This window comes from Caretta caretta, chromosome 1, assembly GCF_965140235.1.
Source record: "Caretta caretta isolate rCarCar2 chromosome 1, rCarCar1.hap1, whole genome shotgun sequence".
NCBI classification, from domain to species: domain Eukaryota; kingdom Metazoa; phylum Chordata; order Testudines; family Cheloniidae; genus Caretta; species Caretta caretta.
In genome coordinates, this window is record NC_134206.1 from 310,946,524 (window position 1) to 310,968,844 (window position 22,321).

The 22,321-nt window shown below is 39.6% G+C and overlaps 1 protein-coding gene across 4 annotated transcripts in view; it reads left to right on the plus strand.

Moving 5' to 3' along the window:
- Positions 1-22,321, plus strand: part of PTPRZ1 (protein tyrosine phosphatase receptor type Z1) — a 198,494-nt gene that overhangs the window by 44,570 nt on the left and 131,603 nt on the right. For all 4 annotated transcript variants that reach the window (XM_048836185.2, XM_048836184.2, XM_048836186.2 and 1 more), the window contains exon 2: positions 6,661-6,726. In XM_048836185.2, coding sequence (XP_048692142.2) covers positions 6,661-6,726 — 66 coding nt within the window. The remainder of the gene's footprint in view (positions 1-6,660; positions 6,727-22,321) is intronic.

A 22,321-nucleotide genomic window follows, 5' to 3' on the forward strand; every position in this document is an offset into this window, starting at 1 on the left:
TAATTTTATAAAATGACCTTGGTGCAATCTCTCTAAATGTAAATGCAGATCAATATTAAAACCACACAAGGTAATCCCCATCTTCCAAATGATGACAAATACTCCAAAAGAGGACTCTGATATCTCCATAAAGTGCAAAAGACATTCAGACTCTTAAAACCACTCTTTCTGGCAAATGTCTAAAGGCCAGATTCTGCTCACTTAAATCCATGCAACCCTATTTACTTGAATATTGCATGGGTGTAAGTCAAACAGAATTTGCCCAAGGTCAATAAATTTGGACCCTGTCAGACAAATAGGGAAAACAAATGGTTTCAACTTCAGAGATGGTGCACAAGAACAGGAATTTTCTAACAGCTTGATTCTGCAACTCTTTACTACTACTAAGTAGCTTTTACTCCTGTGAGAGTTGTTTGGGGCTACTTATGATAGCGTCATAAGGCAGCTAGGACCAAAAGTAAATATGGCTTGGTAGATGTGTTATTAACAATAAGGTATAGTCTTACTAAGAACTAATATTAAAGAAAACCTTTCCAAAGTCGAGTTAGAAGTGCCTGCTAATGCCTTAGTTGTAGTATTTACATGATGATGTATTTATAATGTTTATAGTACACGTGTTAATAAAATTGCAATGCTGAAATGCCTTGTTTGGGGGGATAGGGAAACCTAAAAGATTTCATGCTGGGAAAACGTTCAAACATAAAGATTAAAAAGCAATAAACTCATTTATGTTTTACTTGTATTTAATTTTCTAGACATACTCTTTCCTAATTACTGAATTGTAATGGATGCAGATGCTGTTCTCCGTTTTTCTATGGAACACTAGTGAAGTGAATGAGGATTGAGGAAATATAACTAAGGTCGAAATTTGGCCCATGGTTTTTAAATAAAATCCTTGTCTATCATAGTCCATCTCCTTCCTAAGTATGAAATCAGATGGATCTCTTTGAGTACACAAGCGTTGAACCTGGATTTATCAAAGGAATAATTAATTGGTATTTTTCAGGGGTTCCTTTAGATGCCTAATGGAACCTTGAAAATTCCCATAATTTTCCTTGCCTTACTCATCATAGGCTCTCTCCTGGTCCCATTAAACTCAATGGTAGAACTCCCATTGACTTCAATGGGAGCAGCATCAGTCTCCATACCTCCATCAAAGATAGACCTGCCTTACTTTAGAGCCCATCTTTATGGCTTTTTTAAATTATATTTTGGGGTTAGAGGAAAATACTGGGAGACATGAGATTTTTCAGGACAAAACACATTTACTATTTGAATGAATAATGCATAATTAACTTCTATTCTATATGTATGGAACATCAGCCCTACAGTCCTTTATTTTCAGAACACCCCATAAATGCAGAAATGAGATGTTCTCTAAATATGCCCAGATTCTATAAATAAGCTATTTGATGACAGATTCATATCTAAGATGAGATTCTATGCTAGGCCTGTTAAAGACACAGCCAAAGAAGCTGCAGCCCATGGGAAAAGGGAGCTAAACTGGCTTTAATTTACCTTTTGTGCCCTGCTGATTCTGGTGGCTGGAGTGATTCGCAGTATAACTAAGCCCTAAGGGCCTGAATAAGATACAGCAGCCTCCTCACAGTGCCCTCTGGGCAGCAGTCCTGCTCAGAATCTCTGCAGCACTATGTGCTCTGGCCCTATCCCAACATGCCCCTTCTGCCATGAGCAATGTCTCCTGTGTTGGGGCTTGTGAGGAGGGTTCCTGGCTGGATCTGAGGTTTTTAAAGTCCCTTTATGCCCTCTGGCCCCTTTACCCAATGTCAGTAATATAAAGGAGCCAGAATAAATGTGAGGGTCACATGCATAGAAGTGTTTTTGTTTTTATTGACAGAACTATTTGTTGTTTACTTTTGCATTTTAATTGAGTCAGCCCAGAATTTTTATTAATCTTACTTACCCAGAGGTAAATTAGGAGTAACTTCACTAAGGTAAATGGAGCTAACCTTGTGGTTTAACTGGTGAGGTAAATCTGATGTAAGTGAGAGGAGACTCTGGCTATTTATATTTATGAAAGATAACTACTAGATCTTGTCATTCTCAGTCATAGAATACCAGGGTTGGGAGGGACCTCAGGAGGTCATTTAGTCCAACCCCCTGCTCAAAGCAGGGCCAATCCCCAATTTTTGCCCCAGATCCCAAATGGTCCCCTCAAGGATTGAACTCAACCCTGGGTTTAGCAGGCCACTGCTCAAACCACTGAGCTATCCCTCAGTTCTGCAATTTTAACCAGAAAAATAATCTTCCTCCATTTTCTTCTCCTGGCTAAGGACTGGAACATGCAACAAGGTCAACAACAAATGAGTCAACCTGGTAGTAACCCCCTTTTGATCAGTGTAGCCTCTTGCCAGAAATGTCCCTTAAATGCCAATGGAAATGCGATGTGCACTACTGAAATCCATTTTTGCAGAAATAAAAGAAAATTAGTTTCACAGCCTCACAAGTAAATTTTTGGCCCAGTTGAAATGTGGGAATAGGGAAAGGAAAAGCATTTTGATTATTTTTCATTCCTATCTGACTTTCATAGAAAAGTAGTCATGCAGCTGGCTAAACCATGACCCTATGACTCCGCCAACTTGCTGTACGAATAAATCAACAAGCTGTGGAAACCTGTTCTGTAGCTTCACGCAAGCCTATGTGCACATGGAAACATGAAGTATTTTTGCTTTATAAAATAAATCCTCCAGTAATAGATTTAAAACTATTTTTAGGTGTTGGATGAAATACTGTGGGTCAATTTTACAAAAGCCATGCTGCCATCAATTTTTAAAATCAAGCGTTCGATCCAGAAATTAGTTACTAATAATGTAGATTTTGACTTCATTTTTTCCCCCTCTTTTTAAATTATTTTCTTCTTCCATTCAGCTAAAATAAATGTTTAAGTTAAGAACAATAAAACATTGCATTTACATGGGTGCCTACTCCCAGGTAACCAGGAATAAAGTGGTTGTAGATTTGCTAATTATAACACACAATAAATTATACAAAGATATCCCGCCCCTATTTTGTCCATACATTGTCAGCTGGTCAACATCAAGTGTTTACACAAAGCATTATTGTATTTTCCCATAGTAGTATTACACCCGTACCACAGAGGAAAAACTGTTACATTTATGTTCTCTCTTTCTCTCACTCACACACACTCACTCTTTTCTCTAACTCTCCCCTCCCCCACTGTGTATTACTTCCACCATCACCTTCCTCAAAAGCAGTTTGTTCTCTCTCTCTCTGTGTAATATCTATCTATATCAATTTTTTAAAAAGGAAGGAAAGCAATAGGAAAAATTAACAACTGCAGATGTTGGAAAGCATAGTATTTGTAAATCAGTTTTCTGTGAGCATTTTGAAAAGAGTACAATAGGTGAATAGCAGAGTAAAGAAGAAAAGAAGGACTTGTGGCACATTAGAGACTAACAGATTTATTTGAGCATAAGCTTTCGTGAGCTACAGCTCACTTCATCGGATGCATTCAGATTTTGTTAGTTTCTAAGGTGCCACAAGTACTCCTTTTCTTTTTGCGAATACAGACTATCACGGCTGCTACTCTGAAACCAGAGTAAAGAAGGTGTATGAACTTAGAAAATCCGCTGGCATTTATACAGGCTTCCCACAGGATTTACTGGGTATAAAAGTGTATAATGCACAAAAAAAAGTGAATCCTTCTCCTTTTTTCTTGTTCATTGAAGCTATCACTCCTTGTCCATCAGACCTCTGTATGGAATTTAAAAGTGGTGGTACTCTCTCACGCCCAAACTCTGCTTCTTTAGCATATGAATGCCCAACAGATTGTTTGAAGTAACAATTAGGAGAACAATAGATAAAGGAGGAAATTGGAGACCACAACTAACACCTGGGAATCAGGGCTTAAACAGCTTTCTTTTACATATTGATTAAAAGAAAACACTAGCAAATGCGTATTGTCTGAAAATGTGGTACAGAAAAAGTGCTAATATACATAACGCATGGCTTGGCCGTCACTTTCAGTTACTCTGAAATCTATTTGTGGAGTGTATCAGCCCTGTTAGTTTGTATCCGCAAAAAGAACAGGAGCACTTGTATCACCAGTACTTGTGTTAGAGACTAACAAATTTATTTGAGCATAAGCTTTCGTGAGCTACAGCTCACTTCATCGGATGCATAGTGCAAGATGCTAGAAGTACTCTACAAATAGCTCATTTACCACTTTGCCTCGTAAGGGCCTGATCCTGCTGTCTTTGTGCACACTAAATTCCTGTTGACTTCAGTGGGTGTACAAGATTTCAGGAGAAATATCTTAAAGGAGTTTGAGTCACGTGGATGATACAGGTGTCCTGTCAGACTTAGCAACATGCATCTTCCAGGGAAACAAGTGGAAAATATTATGATATATATGAAAATATTCTTGCCCAGAAGGAACTATAATTGTAATATCCTATAATCCACCATATGTGATGGCTTTCTCCCAGAGATCCTGGTGAAAATAATACATGGACCTTGCTGAGCTAACTTGTTTGTTTTGTAAAATTTTATCAATGGCACAATATGAGCAGAGTTATACAGCATTTTCCCCCCAAAAAGACAATCAGTACATGCACTTGGTATGCCTGCTAAGTTAATTGTTTCTTCAATAGGTTACAGTGTGTTTCTTTTGAACAATGTTTAAAGAAGCTACACTAGGATTATGACCCTAAAATATGACCGGGATTCTCAAAACTCCTGCAACCTCTGTCTAAACGTGAGGGCCCAGATTCTGCTTTTATCACCTGTGCACACTAATAAAGTCACAGGAGTTGTATGGGCATAAGTGAGAGCAGAGTTTGGTCCGAGGTTATTTAATGGTGGATTTTCATCTACAAATAAAACTACATAAATCAAGGTATAATATGCACTTTTAGTAGTATTTTTTTTATTCAGTGCTGAAATTCCATTGCAGAAAGCTTTGTTCTCCCTATCATCAAATGAAGTCACTAGTCACATGCTGGACAAAGAAAGACTTAGGGTGAAATCCTGGCCCCTTGAAGTCAATGACAAAATTCCCACTGCCTTCAATGGAGCCAGAATTGACCATTTCTGAAGGGCCAGTACAGAATATGTTTTCTGGAAGTGAGAGTTTCTGGTGCCAGTTGCTGTACTTTTAAAAGTGGAAATATAGATGTGATGAAAAGAAGGGAATGGGGATGGAATGAAGACTGGAAAGAAGAAAGATTCATTTCACTAGTCTTGCTACCTACAAGTATATCAAATGTGGATAAGCTAAAGCTTTAAAACTGATCAATAATCTACATTCAAATAAAACTACCAAATACATTTCTATTTTTTTGCATATTTGCTTATAAGACCGATAGACTGCAATATTGATGGCACTAGTGTTCTATTTAGTCTATATTTACCATTCAAAATCTAAAACAGGTGAATTTAATAATGTCTAGGCATTAAACATGATAATTCACCTGTGTCATACTGTCTGGCGTTTCAGAGTAGCAGCCATGTTAGTCTGTATCCGCAAAAAGAAAAGGCGTACTTGTGACACCTTAGAGACTAACAAATTTATTTGAGCATAAGCTTTCGTGAGCTACAGCTCACGACTGAGTGCCTACCTCAGGGCAGAGTGTCAGAAAACAGGGCAGATACCCCAAACAGGTGGGGTGTTCTATAATTAGATTTCACCAAGCCACTGAACTCGTGGATCACTATACTGGTCTAACTGCGGAGTCACAGACAGTCCCCTTAGCCTCTCCAGTCTATCTTTCCACCAAGACAAACTGGACTTTGGTATGTGACCTTTTATCACAAAAATTACATCCTATTTAATTTAGGTTGCTTCCAGTCCCAAGAGACCAGTCACTTACCCCAGATCAATTGGTACTCTAGATCTTACACCAAAGACAACACTGGCAGCCAATTCTATAGTAAACTAACTAAACGTTTATTAGCTAAGGAAAGGACATGAGAGTTATTGAGAGGTTAAATATAGGCACAGGTGAGTCACAGTTTGTAACTCCAAATGTTGGCAGTAATGTAATAATGTCTTTACCAAATAATTCCCAAAAGTCTTTTCCAGGATACCCAAAAGGTGTCTGAGGAGCTCTGTTTTGCATCTGGTAACTTCCTTGTAAGAGTCCAAACAGTCCAGAGATGCAGGACTTTTCCTTGAGTCCATGCTCATAGCTTCTTCTCAAAGAAAACAAGCTGACAATGTCATTACCCACATTGGCTTTTCCTTTGATAATGGAGAGTGAAGAATGTATTTTGAGTCTTTGACCTCTGATCATCACACACAATGGCCACTTGCTTTCAAGTTAGCACTTTTCTGTTAAAGTTCTTCATTTTCATTCCACAAGGCTTCTTTCTCGTTAGATGGGTTATTTAGTCACAGGGGTATACACAATGTAAATGTTTGTTACAACGTTATAACGGGATACAGATAAGTAAAAACAATGCAAATAACATCCCACTAGTATTCAAGACATTTAAACACCAAATATACTCATACCTTTAACAACCACTTTGATCTATACTAACATACAAGTGAATTGGGGTGGGGCTCTGGCATGAGCTGGTACCTGGTCTACCAGCATCACAACTTGTTTGTGGATTCATCTTTTTTTGTTGTTGTTGTTACTGATACTTTTCTGTTCTTATTGTGTTTTTTTATAGATTTGGTTTATGGATACTATAGACAGCAGAGAAAAATGATTGAAGAGATCGACTGGTCCTATACAGGTAAATGCATTTTGTGACTGAAGGAAATATTTTGATGTGATATTTCACATTCACTATTATAACTCCTGGAGTCTGCAATATAGCTGTAGCTAAAATTGTACTGGGGACTGAATTATATATACAGAGTTTGAAATTAAGTCTGGAAAGCTTCAGGAACAAGTACTGATTCAGTTGCGTAGAACAAGCTAGATTTGTTTTAATTGAATGTGTTACACTCAAAAAGGCATGGCCCTGATTAAGCAAAGTCGTTTAACATTCAACTGTCTTTAAGACTTGAGTACTCACCCTCTATTGTTAGGCGTTCTCTCTCATCACCTGTATATCACAATTTGGGGATTATGTAAAGCAGACAGATGGGCCATGACTGGCTAAGTCCTGGTTGAGGGGTAGCGAAATTACCTGTACCTGCTCTATGTCCACTCTGGGACTCTGTGGGATTCATCTTTGGAGCAGCTGAGTGTCTTGTCCACACCAGGTACCATACTGACTTAACCATCCTCAGGATCAGTCAGTCTGGTACAGAGCTCCCATCTGTAGGAGGAAAGGGATTTAGTGCTTCTTGGGATTTACCCACTTGTCTTCAGTATGGACTGAATAACAGGTGAATAAGATTTATACAGGTGGGCTGTATAAGAACTTCAGGATTTGGCTCCCAGCTTTTGCTATAAAGGACTGTCATCTTTCAGACATATTGAAATGTTAATTTTGTTCGAAAATGTTACTTACATCTTACCCAGAACCAATTTAAAAAAAATGTAAAGTAACTTATAGTAGCTGTACATAGCCACATCCTTTTTGTATAGCTTTAATTTGTTTAGTCACTTTCAAAAGGCACCAGTTATGCTTTTAATATATTTTTAGTTCAAAAAGTTTCTGAAGCCAAGGATAACTTTTCAAATCTTTCTGTATCTAAAAAAATAGATCTAAAGTGATTTTAGTCTCCGTCTCTCAGTTTGTAAGGCAAAATCTTTTCTTCCAGGGTAGAACATGTCTAACAAATATGAGCCCAGAGAGAATTGAAGCAAGCAAGTCATAAACCTCTTAACAATGAGTTTATAATGGAAACACCTACTCGGATACTTTGTGCTACAGTATCCAGGGGTGAGATCAATCAGCACAACATTTCTTATTCAAAATCCTTCTCTGTCTTTTGTAAACATTACTCTGTATAAAAGAAGTAGAGTTGAACACAAAGAATGCATATGCTCAGAGGCCAAATCCTGATCCCTGTGCAAAGAACTAGTAAAGGACCTTTGCACAGGGGATTGATATGGGGTTCAGGGAAGGACAGAACCTCCCCTTAGGCCACAAAACACCATCTGAGCTTTTTTGCAGCTGCTACTAGACCCTCAGGACTGCAGTAACACCTCTAATCCATGGGCGTCCTCTCTGCCGGATTTTTTAAAAACAGGATCTATACCATTCAGATGGATAGACTTAACCTCTGAGCCGTTTGTATGTGGCTGGGACAACACTGCACAGCTGAACAGCACAGCTCTGTTGCTATGGGACCTCCTAAGACTCTTTTGCAAAGTCTTTCCTAGTCTTACATTTTCTAAGTATCTCCTTTTGGATGCATTTGTTGTCACCAAAACTTGAATTTGCCTATGTACTCAATTTTGCCAGCTCTCATGATTTTATCACAACTCTCGTGATATTTCGTGAGTTTCTTAAAGCTCCAGCTCCTGAAGTCAAGAGTTTACATGAAAACTGCAGCTTTCATTTTTAAAAAGTAAGTTTCTAGTTCTCATGGTTGCAGACAACAGCTTAAAAATGTAACAACCTGAGTGCATTCTAAAGGCTCAAAAGCCAGAAGGCAAATAAAAAGAACCCAACCTTTATTTATTTATTAAATCTCAACATTTTTAAGCCAGTCACATGAATTGTTAGGCCTGACTCATGATTTTTGAAAACTCAATATTGGCAATACTAGGTACTTATGTATGCACATGCCTGTTTGTATATGGAAACTAGGGTTTTGGTGCATAAACTTGCATGTGCAAGTTTGAATGTACAGCCCAAACTGAGAAAGTGTACTCATTCTTTGCTCAGACTCAAATTATGCTTGGATTTGATAGCCTTGAATCCTGAGCACTAAGGAGCCTGAGAAATTAGCCTCTGTGGCTGTTGCTTTGTGGGAGCCTTATGGGCCTTTGGGGCTTTCCAAACATTGAGTTTCATCAGCATGAGGTAGAAGAATTCCCTGTCCTGCAGTTGCATAATTCACTTTAGGCAGCCTATTTAAAAACAGGGGCCTGTAAGTCTGTTCTGTTAGTAAACTGTAATATAGCCAGGTTTGGACAAACTTCACCGTGCCCACAAATGTTAGTCTAGGGTTACTATATTTCAGGTTATCAAAAAGAGGACACAATGTGGGAGGAGGGGAGGGAGCTAAATGGGAAGAGGGGAAGACAGAGGGGGTACAGATGGGGGTGTTGAAGGGGATACCTGTGGTAGGGGTACTTACTGGAGGTGGGGGGCAGTGGCAGGACAGCAGGCACAAGCCCAGGACGCAGCAACAGTTGTCAATCAGCACCTCCCTGTGGGACACCCTCCCCAAGGCTGGGAGCCGGGGCCTGGGTAGGTGGGATCCGGCAGCTGTGGCTTGCAGGGGAATGGACCGATCAGCTGCGAATGCAGGAGAGGGACCAATCAGAAAGTGGACCAGTTGGGGCTCTTTCTGAGCTACAGCTTGTCTGCTCTGCAAAACCCCCCGCACATTTCCTGTTTGAAAAAATCTGCCCGGACAAAGAAAGGAACCTCAAAAAAGAGGCTGTGTCAGGGGAAACCCAGACATCTGGTAACCCTATATTTAGTCACCTTCCTTAATGCACTTCTGGAAGGTGCCCATCTGCTACAGTGGGATGATAGTGGCATATGAACTGATCTAGAATAGGACAAATGAGAGAATAATTTGAATCTCCCTTCCAGAATTCCTGAAAATGTAATTTAATAATAAACCACCTTCATATACCATGGCATTGTTCACATATCTTTTAAATTAGGCTCTTAATAAAATGTTATAAATAAAATTGTACTCTGAAGGCATACATGTTTGTTGAATACACGTCATAATTCTTATTAGGCCCCAATTTTCAGCTGTGCACAAAACTATGCATTTGCATGCATAGATCTATAAATCTGCATGTGAAGTAAGCTGGTTTGAATGCACAAGTGTTGAATTTTGGAGGTGCAAGAAATGTAAGAGCATTTGTAGGTGTATCTGTAATACATGAAGCAGAAAAATGTACCTAACAGTTATTTTACTAAGTAAATATCTTTATTTCAATAAGATTATAATTGAGCATTAAATTATCAGATGAAATGACTTTGTCCAGTGTAGAGCATTTTGTAAAGTAGTGACATATATATGTCAATATATTAAGAAATAATGAGACTGATAATCTTACAGGGAAAAAATTAAGTATACTGAGTAACTACATTTGGTGAAATTGGTTATTTGGTGGACAATGAACATTTATATATACTTTGTGTACTGCAATATTACTAAGACTGGGCAATCCTATGTTAATTCAATCTGTGAAACAAGCAACATGAGTTTCAATTATTTTTGTGACATCTACATGAAAGTTTTTTTTATAGATGCCATGTTTAAATACATAATTTTAGCTGGAAGAAGTGGCCTGCTGCAGCTTTTCTGATATATCTGGATGAATGTGGTCTAAGAAGTTTCAAGTCTGTGTATACACCTCATAAACATGGACGCCTACTACAAAGAATCCCTTTTTCTCTTGGTGAAATTCTACTCTCAGTCAGGGATTTATTATTTATATTCATGTTCCCATGTGCCTCAAGCAGGATCTAAATTCTCTGAGGTCCCTAGCTTTTGTAGGACTCCAGTGCAGTATTATGCTAAAATTGGAAATTCTGCCCAATTTTCGAGTAAATAAAAAAGGGAGGCATTTTGTTGAATTTAATATGTAAATGAATAATACAACCAGTTCAGTAGTCTTTGTATTATTGTTTGATATTAAATTCAGTTTATGCTGCCTCCCAGTGTGCAGCAGGACAATGCATAACTGCCTTGCGGAAGTTGTCAAAAGCTCCAACTTTCACCCTGGCTACTGGGTAAGAGGTCATTCGAGACTGGAGTGTCCAGGAAGGGGTGGGAGTTGTTGAGTAGTTTGGAATTCAGAGGGCTGCTGAGGCTTTTGGCGCTGCAAAGGATGCATCTCTTTTCCTCCCTCCTTTTGAGCTGGGTTGAAGATAATTTTGAACCTTTTCTGGTGGGTCTTGAACAACTAGTTCACCAGATCTGCAACTCTTGTCTCCTGATGTCCCTCTCCACACCCACGCCAATAGCCTCTGACAATTATGGGTAAGCACTTTACTGTGAAAACAATCAGCGGTAAAATGACTAGCAACGTTAACATTAACATTGCCATAATTCAACATATCAGCTGGAGCTACTGTTTCAGGTGGTCAGTTTCAGTCTACAGTAAACATCACTGGTCCAGCTCACATTCAGTTCATGTTAAGAAGCTTATCTTTGAAACTGTGAGTGCTGGAAATATAGGTCAAAATTTCCAAACCTGAGTGCCTAAAGTTAGGTAACTAAATCCATAGTTAGGCTCCTAACTAAAAGTGACCTGATTTTCTGAGAAAACCTGGATTTGTGCTGGAAATGGCCCACCTGTTGATCACTTTAGATAAGCTATTACCAGCAGGACAGTGGGGTGGGAGGAAGTATTGTTTCATATTCTCTGTGTGTATATAAAGTCTGCTGCAGTTTCCACGGTACACATCTGATGAAGTGAGCTGTGGCTCACGAAAGCTCATGCTCAAATAAATTGGTTAGTCTCTAAGGTGCCACAAGTACTCCTTTTCTTTTTGCGAATACAGACTAACACGGCTGTTCCTCTGAAACCTGATTTTCTTAGGCGTTCTATTAGATCGAGGTTGGCAACTTTTCAGAAGTGGTGTGCCAAGTCTTTATTTATTCACTCTAATTTAAGCTTTCGCGTGCCAGTAATACATTTTAACATTTTTAGAAGGTCTCTTTCTAGAATTCTTTAATATATAACTAAACTATTGTTGTATGTAAAGTAAATAAGGTTTTTAAATGTTTAAGAAGCTTAATTTAAAATTAAATTAAAATGCAGAGCCCCCCAGACCGGTGGCCAGGACCCGGGCAGTGTGAGTGCCACTGAAGATCAGCTTGCGTGCCGCCCTTGGCACACATGCCACAGGTTGCCTACCCCTGTATTAGATTTCCAGTTCTGTTTGTTGCGTATGTATGGACTTAGGTGCCCAACTTTAGGTTTTTTGACCTTCGATCCTGTTGCATAATTCCTCAGGACTGGGTAAATTCTGTGGCATACTCAGTGTCCTAGAATTGCGAGAAAAAGAAGTCTTTGTTGCTGGAGAGGGTTCAGAGAAGAGCCATGAGAATGATAAAGGGCTTACAACACACATGCCTTACAGAGATTGACTCAAGGAGATCAATCTATTTAGCTTAACCAAGAAAAATTTAAGGGGTTATTTGATTACAGTCTATAAATACCTACATGGGAAGCAAATATTTGACAATGGTCTTTTCAGTCTAACAGAGAAACGTATGACACAATCCAATAGCTACAAGTTGAAGCCAGGCAAATTCAAACTGGAAATAATGCATACAATTTTAACAATAAAGGTAGTTAACCACTGGAACAATTTACCAAGGGCATTGGTAGATTCTCCATCGCTGGCAATTTTAAAATCAAAATTGAACGCTTTCCTAAAAGATTTACTCTAGGAATTATTTTGGGGATGTTTTAGGGTGGTCCCTTCTGGCCTTGACCCTATGAATATTTTAGGAATCCGTGTGCTTCTATTTCTCACTCTTCTAGGGGGCAGCAGATAGCTGTGCCACCTCCGCTGGAACTCAGGGAAGGAATTGTGACACACAGAGAGCTGACCTAACTTTTTCCCTTGGGAATAAGGGGGAAGTAATCAACTACCACTCCCCACCAGTAGCAGATTACAACCCCATCCGCCCCTGACCCATGTGCCAGCTAAACTGGGTTTGCCTACGGATTAGGAGTGCAGAACTGAGGCTCCACCCACTCGTCACCCCGCTCTGCCCACTTCGCACCCACCTGTTTGGGAGTGGAGCCCTGGGGTCCTAGCCCCAGCTTCTCCTCCCTATGCCTGATATGGGAAAGCTGCATTGGTAGGTTGGGGGGAGGGACTTTGCTCCCATTTATACCCCTACAAGGTGAAGATCTGTCTCTTGAAATTAAGTCCTATTAAATTGTGGTTAGATTGCAATTTTTAAATACCATTTTTAATAGGATGGTTTCCCCAGTGAAAGAAAACTAATTAATTCCTTCCTTCTTCCCAGGACTAAGTGAGAGATGGCAGGGTGCTGACACATGGGAAACTTAGGTTCAGGAGAAGCCAAGGGCTGATGAAACTAGGAAGCATGGATTCATCTGGGCTCCAATGAGAGGGTGCATGTCACATCATTTTTGTATTTATTTCTGCTGGCTAGCTACCATAGCAGTACTGGCATAATGTTGTGATCAGACCTGATATTTCTATCATCCTGCAGGAAATACATCACTGTGTTAGTATCCATATATTATAATAATAAATGATAGATCAGTGCTGTAAGTAACAAAGAAAAACCTATACTACTGTGCTTTGGAGGGTCCCACCCTAATGAAAGTTGTAGCATAAGAGATAAAAATAGTGTGGATTTTTGGATTATCTGATTTTAAAAATGGCTCAGCAAAGGCTAGCTTCATTTTTCTAGTAGGTTGTTTGCTTAGGAGGCTATCCAAATGCTTCTTGCATGATAGTTCATTCTGTACATTTGTTTCCATTTGAACAATGTGGTCACTGATAGCTCCAGTGTTTTGTCAGTCAATTCACAGGCTCATTAATTATAAAGTCTATTACATTATTATTTATTTGGGCAGGCTGATGATTCAGCAGCAGAAATTACAACATTACACATTTCAGCGCATCACAGGAATGCGGTATTCCCTGATATGCAATTACATGTAAACATTATTGGCCATGGAGAAAACACCATTTTAAATCTCTGGATGGACTGTGTCAATGAGAAACAAGCAAAGAACATTATGTAAAATAAATGAGAAAATAACGATATTTATGGTCAAATATATGTGGCCCTTATGTTCCTCTAAAAGCTATGGTTCAAAAGAGCCTGTTCATTCAAATGGAAGCTGCCTCTTTTGTTACAATAGAATTGGTCTTTTGAGCACAAAAAAAGAAGGCTTGTAACAGCAAATTACAGCTTATTTAACTTTGATGCAATCAACAATTTTTTGCATAAATTGGGTGGAAAACTAAGTACACGATGCAGATATTGTTAATAAATTGGACCCTTGTATGGCTGCACGTGGCCCTTCAGTCTTGGATGCTTGTAGCAGATGAAAGCAACAAAGATAAAAGACATGACCCATGTATGACCCCAGCTCATGTTTGTCCCCAGTTTCATAAAGTTCTAAAATCTTCTGCCATCTAATGAGTCACAATTAAGCCTGCAGTGATCTGTTTGTCAAAATTTCCTGCTCTGATGAGGCCTATCCCATTCCCACTTGGCCCCTGTAACTGCTGCATGCAAAGGCAATGGAGCAGGTGAGTAATGCTCAGAATCAACACATCATCTCATTAACTAGATCTTTTTAAAGGGTGCTTCAAAGTTACAGATGATCCAGAATGCACGTGAGAATGTGCCTGTGTAAAGTATGGTACTAATGTTTTGATGAAAATTTCATAGGCAAGGCTCAAAACGGTATATGTGGTACCTGGTAGACATAGGCGATATTAAGCCAAATGCTTTTTCTAAGCTTACCTTATCTGGGACATGCATCGAAGTAAAAGGAACAAGCATGCTGGGATCACCTCACACTAGAGTATGTGCTGTGGTTAAGCATTTTTGCACTTCAAGAGGATAATAAAACCGTCCTCCTATATAATTTATTGATTTATTTCTCGCTTGTAAGCATACTCAAGCCATGCTACACTAGGCAAGATGTGTGCTTGAGGAATACTTGTTTCTGAAATGTGCAGATGCTTAACGTGAAGTTATTGTCAACCACAAACCAAAACAGATTTCTGCACTGATGAATATCAGAGCCCTACAAACTTAGGACCTGGTCTGTCACCCTTACTCATGCTCATGTCAGTAACTTATTCCATGAGCAATTCCACTGGGTTAGGTCCAGTTATGATCCTATTTTGGTGTGTGCATTTACTCATGTGAGTAATCCCATTAGCTTCAGTAAGACTACTTGTATAAATGTTCACACCATGAAGAAGAGTCACACAATTGATCCCTTCTGTAATTCAGTGACAAGTGTAAAATCTCATGGAACAGATCACTGCCTAGCCTATAAAGCCTCATAGGGATATAAGGAGGGATAAGACTTCTCCCCCCAGTGGCCTTCTCAGCCTGCCCTTGTCCCCAAGGTAGGTGGTCTAAGCAGGGGCTGAATGTCTCGTGCATTCCCAGTGCAGGTGGGTGGGGAGTAGGCAGAGGGTGGGAGAAGCACAGACAGGGCATAGTATGTTGGAATATTCTACACTGGAGAGTTTTGTGAACCTCAAAGGTGCACACGTATATTTTCCCTTTCAATTGGATCCAGTTTGAGGCAGATGAACAACTGCTTAGATTGATATAGAAGTGAGGGGAGGATGAATATCCCCTATTGACAAAAATTGAAATTTTATTTATTACTGTTTTGGAACATTCTTAAAGATTTTCTGCAGCTGATTTGCATATTTAGGGCTTGCGTGGGGTGATGTACAGCTGTGCACTGCCCCAGGAACAGTGCAGGGAAGGACTTATACCTCTAAAAATCAAAATTCCCTCCATGTTTCCTCATTGCTACAGTGGGATGATAATTTGCTGCTGGCCTATACCAGCATCAAATGACAATACTTCACCACAAGCTCATCTATTCTGGCCAAAGTGTTGGAGGGGCAGAGCCAAGGCTAAACCCACTAGTCAGATCTTCCTCTCCACAGCAGCCAGTCTGCTCTGAGGGGGAGTATCTAGACTAGAGAGTCAGGGCCCAAGATCCAGGTAAGCCTGTACAGGGACACACTGTGGGTGTCTTACTCCCTTCCATGTGCCATTTCAGGTACTCAGGCCAGGGGATAATAACAGGCCTAGAGAGGACATTTTAAAGACTTTTCAGACCACGTTCATGTAACTCCACTTTTTGGTCATAGATTGTATATATTTATTGCAATATAGTTTGAGAAACTCAATGTTTTCTAGATTCTCTGTACATTTTTTGTGTTTTCTTGCACATCAAAGTATCTCCCCACAAAATTTAAATTCTTAATTTCTTCCTAGACTCATGGGTTTAAAGTGCAGTGTTACTGAATAGTGACAATATAAAAATGGAACCTTCCTACTCAACAGATCACTTCCCTCCTCATATTCAGAGTCATATCTGCTCACTTTAGTGTCAAAAATAAGTGTTTGCTGCTCTTGCTCCAGTTAGGACTTCAGATCCAATACAACTAACAGGGAGTGAGCTGGTTCCTGTTCCTCCTCCTTGTGCATCAACAACAGAATTGTTTACTGAGTTCCATACAATTACACCTGTGAAAACCTGTTCACACCAGTGGGGTTATCCAAGTGTCAATAATGTCCTATTGTGGTTTACAGCCTTTCTATTTTCATTAAAAAGAAAAGGAGTACTTGTGGCACCTTAGAGACTAACCAATTTATTTGAGCATAAGCTTTCGTGAGCTACAGCTCATTTCATCGGATGCATCTTTTTGCAAATACAGACTAACACGGCTGTTACTCTGAAACCTTCTATTATCATTGGTGGTAATGCATGGCAAGGCAAGAAACCAGCTTGACTTAGATCTCAGGCTGACTGCAGGGCTGGCAATTGGGGAAAAAATACTTGTAAGATGAGTACATTTGATCAGGAGTCATTGAGAGACAATAAATGTTGAAGTAGTTTATTGGGGGGTGGGGGAGTAAAAATAAAGGGACTGATCACTCCCTCCCTGGGAAAATGAGGAAGAGGAAACCTCCCTGAGGGTCGTCTTCTGGGAGATTTGCTCCCTGTTGCTCCACCAGGGAGGCAAGGTTTGTCTCCCCCTCAGAACAGACAAGAACAGTCAAAGAGAGACAGAGGGGTGAGAGCATTGAAACCTGGAAAAGATGGTTGGCGGCTGGGAAGAGACACTTAAGTTAGAAGTTTAGGATACTAGGAATTTGTTTTTTAAATATCTGAAGTCTCTTAGTTTAACAGAGAGTTAATCCAGGCCAAGGTTGGGTTGTCACAGATCAGCAGCCGTTTCTTCTACAAATTTAAAAACAAACAAGCAAAAAATCCTACACTATTTTATTTGATTGTTTAAAAGACAAAAGGTGCACAAACTTTTGCTACAGTATTTCAACATCAGATAGGTGGGGCATTTGGAATTGCTCCAGTTATTTGCAAATTATTTTCTAGTGTCTCGGGTAGCCATGGATTTAGTAACTACTTTTAAAGTCTCTGGCCACTCTTGCATACATACAATCAAGACTGGTAAATGTTTTAATGTATTGGTTGGATGGCTCCTCCATCTGTATTTTTTCTTTTGAATTTTTTTAAAGCAGGTATCTATAGTAAAAAGTGCTGCTTAGTGACCGATACCTTCTCGCTTATCTCATATAGGTACTCAAGAAGGCTAGAGTTGTGTTTTGGAATATGTTATTTGTGAAGTGAGCCTTGGCATTCTGAGTAGAGTGATCTCTAGCATTTAAATATGAAATGCAGATTCCCAAACTCCTTAATCTGTCATTTTACCCGTCTTCAGAATATCCAGAACAGGGTGAAGAAGGAGAGTGGCACACAGCAGAATGGATAGCATGTAGCATGTTTTATTGGGGGGGAAAGTACAATTATTTAAATAGGGAAATCCTGTAGATTCCCCTTACCTGTAAATCTCTGCTATACTGTCAGTACTATAGTAACCTGCTATAACTCATCTTTAACAGCACATTTTAACGATTAGTGAGAGACTATTAATCAAAACTCATGACTGTTAGCCAAAATCTGTTATTGGATATGAATGCAGGGCCAGATAAAGAGCAATGTCCATCCTCTTACCAGTGAGAGTAACAGATGATAATCTGGTTGCAGGGTTTGTTCAGCCCATCTGAGGTTCAGTTGCCCTGCCCCTCGCCCCCATTTGAATGATTTGTCCTAAAATTACACGCACTTTCTATATATTAGGGAAGGCTGAGTAGGATGTGTGAAAGTTGGTACAGGACAGGAAGGCTGAGGCAAGGAGAGAGTAAGGACAGAGACAGAGATGGGATGATTTTCATGAAGAGATGCAAGTGCGTGAAAAGGAACCAGCATGCAGCATGAAAAAGCAGCAGTTGGGGGACTCCTTTCAAACTCCCCATTCAGGGGCAGCATTAAATGTCAAGAAAATGGGGTTCAGAGGGAGCCCTTAGTCAGGAGTATCAGGAAAAGCAGATGGGGAGTTGAGACCTGCTGCTGGCCTCTTGTGTGGCCTAAGGTCTGGCCCCTAACACAGGTTGGGAAGTCCAGAGATCTGGGTTGTGTTCCCAGCTTTGCCACAGACCTGCAATGTGATAAGCCACTTTAACATATTATGCCTCAATTCTGAGACAAAATCTGTAAGATGTGGCTAATAGTACTTCACTTCTTCATGGGAGGAAGGGATTTCTGTGATGCATTGCAAATATACTTGTTCGTATTGTGATCTGTGCATTCACTCCTCCTTCTCAATTAGGCTCCAGTTTAGAGAAGCACTCAGTGCCTGTGTTTTCTCAAGACACTCCTTTCACTGTATTAGCCCTCCCTAGCATTTACATTTGTGACTCTGCCGACACTGTCCGATTTTCTTCTCCTGTGACACAACCACTGTTTTTCAAAGTGTCTCTTGCTTTGCTTTCTTTCCATGGAGCCTATTTCTCTTTTCCCAAAGTAAATTATCTCTGGCTGGCCTTTTGGTGTCTTCCTGCCTAGTCCTTCTGTCTACATACTAGTTATAAAATAGCTGTCACTTTGCTACTTTCTGTCTACTGTATTCTAGGGAGAAACTCTTTCCAACACTGGAAAAGGAGCCAGCTGACTCTGTTTCCTTGGCTATCTTTGTGCTTATCCTCTCCTCAGCTGCATTTCCCGAAATGTCACAGACACTCTCCAGCATGGTTACCATGGTGCATTCTGTTGGAATGTCTGCAAGAGTTCATACAACCCACCAGCAAATCAGCAACACATTTTAAAAGGTCATATGATGCCAGTCATTTACCTACTCTATTACAATTTAAAGGATATTATAGTAGGTGCTTATTGGAGCTCCTTTTACATTTTGGTCACCTGTCTAGTACCTCAGAATCTTCTTTTTCTATCTTTTTCCCCCCCTCACATTGTGTGTATCTATGAACTACTTGTGAGCTTTTCAAATCAGCTGACCAGTTTATAAATATTAGCATTATTGTAGAACAGTTAAACCCAACAGTTCCTTTGTTCATTATCTTCTTCAAGGATGCTAGAAGGCTTTATCCACTTCCTCACAACTGATCAGTCATTTCCAAAAAACAACCCCTCTTCTTGATACACATTGTTTCCTGGAGTGCAAATGTATCTCTGCAGATTAGGAGTGGTTGGTCTCCAGCTGTATGAAAATTATAAAATAAAAATCTTAAATTTGTAGCTAGCCACAGCTAAACTGATGCCCAAACAGTGGAGTCCATTTTAAAAAAAATAACACTTTATGGAATCCTTTGTTAACAATGTTATACAATTTTTCTACAATATTTTATTCACTTCATAAATAGATTTTCTAACATAAACATGAATATGTTTGTTCCAAAAGTTAAGATGCTTGTAAATTGCAGTACCATAATTTGTTTCATGTTGTATTGTCATGTTTTGCTTCACTGCAGAGAGTTACACTGGGTAACATATTGTGACAGATGCAACAAATGAAATAGCATCTCAGAACTACAGTTTGTTCTGCTGTGTTTCTTTGAAAAATATTTTTTACACAACAGGACTGAATTCTGCTCCTGGCTGTACTGGTTTAACTCCAGTGAAGTCTGTAAGATTGGACAACTGTGAGTAAGAGCAACTGTAACCTTCGATTTTGTAATTATTATTACTGGAAGAGTAAACAGCATGTTTTGTTTGGGTGTTAGTGGAAACATTTTTGGATAATTAATGCTGTACTCAGCACAATTCCCAATTTCTCATAGTCTTCTGAACTGTCCAGTTACATGTCTCACTCCTATACTGTGAGCAAAGTTCATTCCTGGTGTAGCTCCATTGACTTGCTGAGCATGAGTCAAGATATAAGAATTGATTTGTACAATTCTCTGCAGCCTAGCCAAAATACTGCTAATTTCCAAAATTTCTTTCCTGCTTAAGCATTATAAAATTCCCGTCATTTTACAGGACTAAAATAAAGGCCTGCATAAATATTAAATAGCAAACTAATGCTTTAGCAACATGTATTAGTGACCCTGTTAATTACTGTATTATTACCCACACATTTATTTTGCTTTGATACATTTCACTATAATTACTTTTTAAATTGTAATGTTTAACTGCTACTTTAACTGAAATTTTCCAATTGGAATTTAGCTGTGTTTCAAACTTTTATGTAAGGCCCTGAACTAAAGCCCATTGGGGTCAATGGAAAGATTTCCCGTGACTTCAGTGGGCTTGGATCAGACCCACTGTATAGTAAAGCCCCAACTTTTTTATAAGCAATACTAGTAATTTACTTAAATGGAGTATGTTTCAAAAGAATTTAAATGTACAGCTTTCAGAATTTTGGCCTAATGGCAGTAGTCCTGAGAAATGCATTGTGATTACTTATTCTAACTATACGATGCATAACTGTCCTGTAAAAGTTATCAGGACAGAAGTTGGAGATTTTAGCAGATGCGTATAGGGTCACTCCAGTGTTTCTGCACAGAAACTACTAGCCCCACTGCACCTTCCTCCCCATTATTTGCCATGACAGCAAAAAGTGGCAAGTATGTTAACATGACTCAGCTAAACTGATCATCAGTGAAAATTAATGTTGACATTTAATTGTCATGAGACTTCAGACTTAATACGTTATTGACATGAATGGGGCAGTTGATGCTCTCAAAGCTATTATTTCAGGTTACCACAGCACTGCAGGGAGAGTGGTCTAATCCATCAAACATGAGACTGTTTGGTGACCTAAGATGATGTCTTAGTGATCTAAGACTTGGGTCTGAATATCCAGACTTCCTGTACCCCATGGTCAGATCCAAGTGGGGTTGTTTTCAGCCCTTCATACTTCCAAAGGGCTCAATACAAATTATTCTATGGAAATGGTTTTGGAGGTCTTGAAAACTGAGCTTGTGTACTTTGTGTGGGCATTAAAGATCTTCTTGCTACATGGGTATTCAACGGTTACACAACAGCAGTCAAGGAAGTTTAAGATTCTATCAAATTTATTTTGTGTTCATGCTCTTCCTGTTGGATTGTTGAACTTTGCATTAGCTCAAGAGATAACACAAGAACACGAGTTCATTACCGCAATCTAAGGTAAAAGATGTCCACAATGTACAGCTGATGGGTGTGAGAATTTTCTTTCACAAGCTGCTGGGAACTTCCACTGACCTGGATTTTCAGTAATTGGAGTCTACTGACTTTTCTTTTAAGTCAGCCTTAGGATCCTATATTCTGAATCTGCATTACTTTTATCTTCTGTAGGGTTTGTGCGTCAGTATGGACTACCTCAGTTTGTCATGCCTTAACTACTGGCTTCATTCAGCAGTGCAGCCAAGCTTTGTAGCCCATACTGCTGGCCAACCAGCACTAGCAAACCATCTGCATTCCTCCTGGTATCCACTGCTCTTCAAGTATATAAGAGAGCATGGGAGAGCAATTTGCCAACTTGCCATTTTACTACACCTTCTGCTGTCATCTTTAAACAGTACACATCAGCACTAGAGTCCATATCACCTGTACTAGTAAACCAGAAAATATTTGTCCTTGGTGATTCACTTTCCCTCCCTCTACTCTTGTGCTACATGCCAATTGTCTACCTGGCTGATGCCTGCCTGCCTGCCTTCCCACTGTAGTGGGTGTTGAATCTGTATCATGTATGGATAATATTAGGTTTATTTTGCTTGATATAGTGATATGGCATAATATAGCCAGATAAATTAGAGTGAACATGTCTAAATAGGCCTAATGGCCTGTGATGGGATGTTAGCTGTGGTGGGATCTGAGTTACCCAGGAAAGAATTTTCTGTAGTATCTGGCTGGTGAATCTTGCCCATATGCTCAGGGTTTAGCTGATCGCCATATTTGGGGTCGGGAAGGAATTTTCCTCCAGGGCAGATTGGAAGAGGCCCTGGAGGTTTTTCGCCTTCCTCTGTAGCACCGGGCACAGGTCACTTGCTGGAGGATTCTCTGGTCCTTGAAGTCTTTAAACCACGATTTGAGGACTTCAATAGATCAGACATAGGTGAGGTTTTTCGCAGGAGTGGGTGAGATTCTGTGGCCTGCGTTGTGCAGGAGGTCAGACTAGATGATCATAATGGTCCCTTCTGACCTTGGTGTCTATGAATCTATGAATCTAA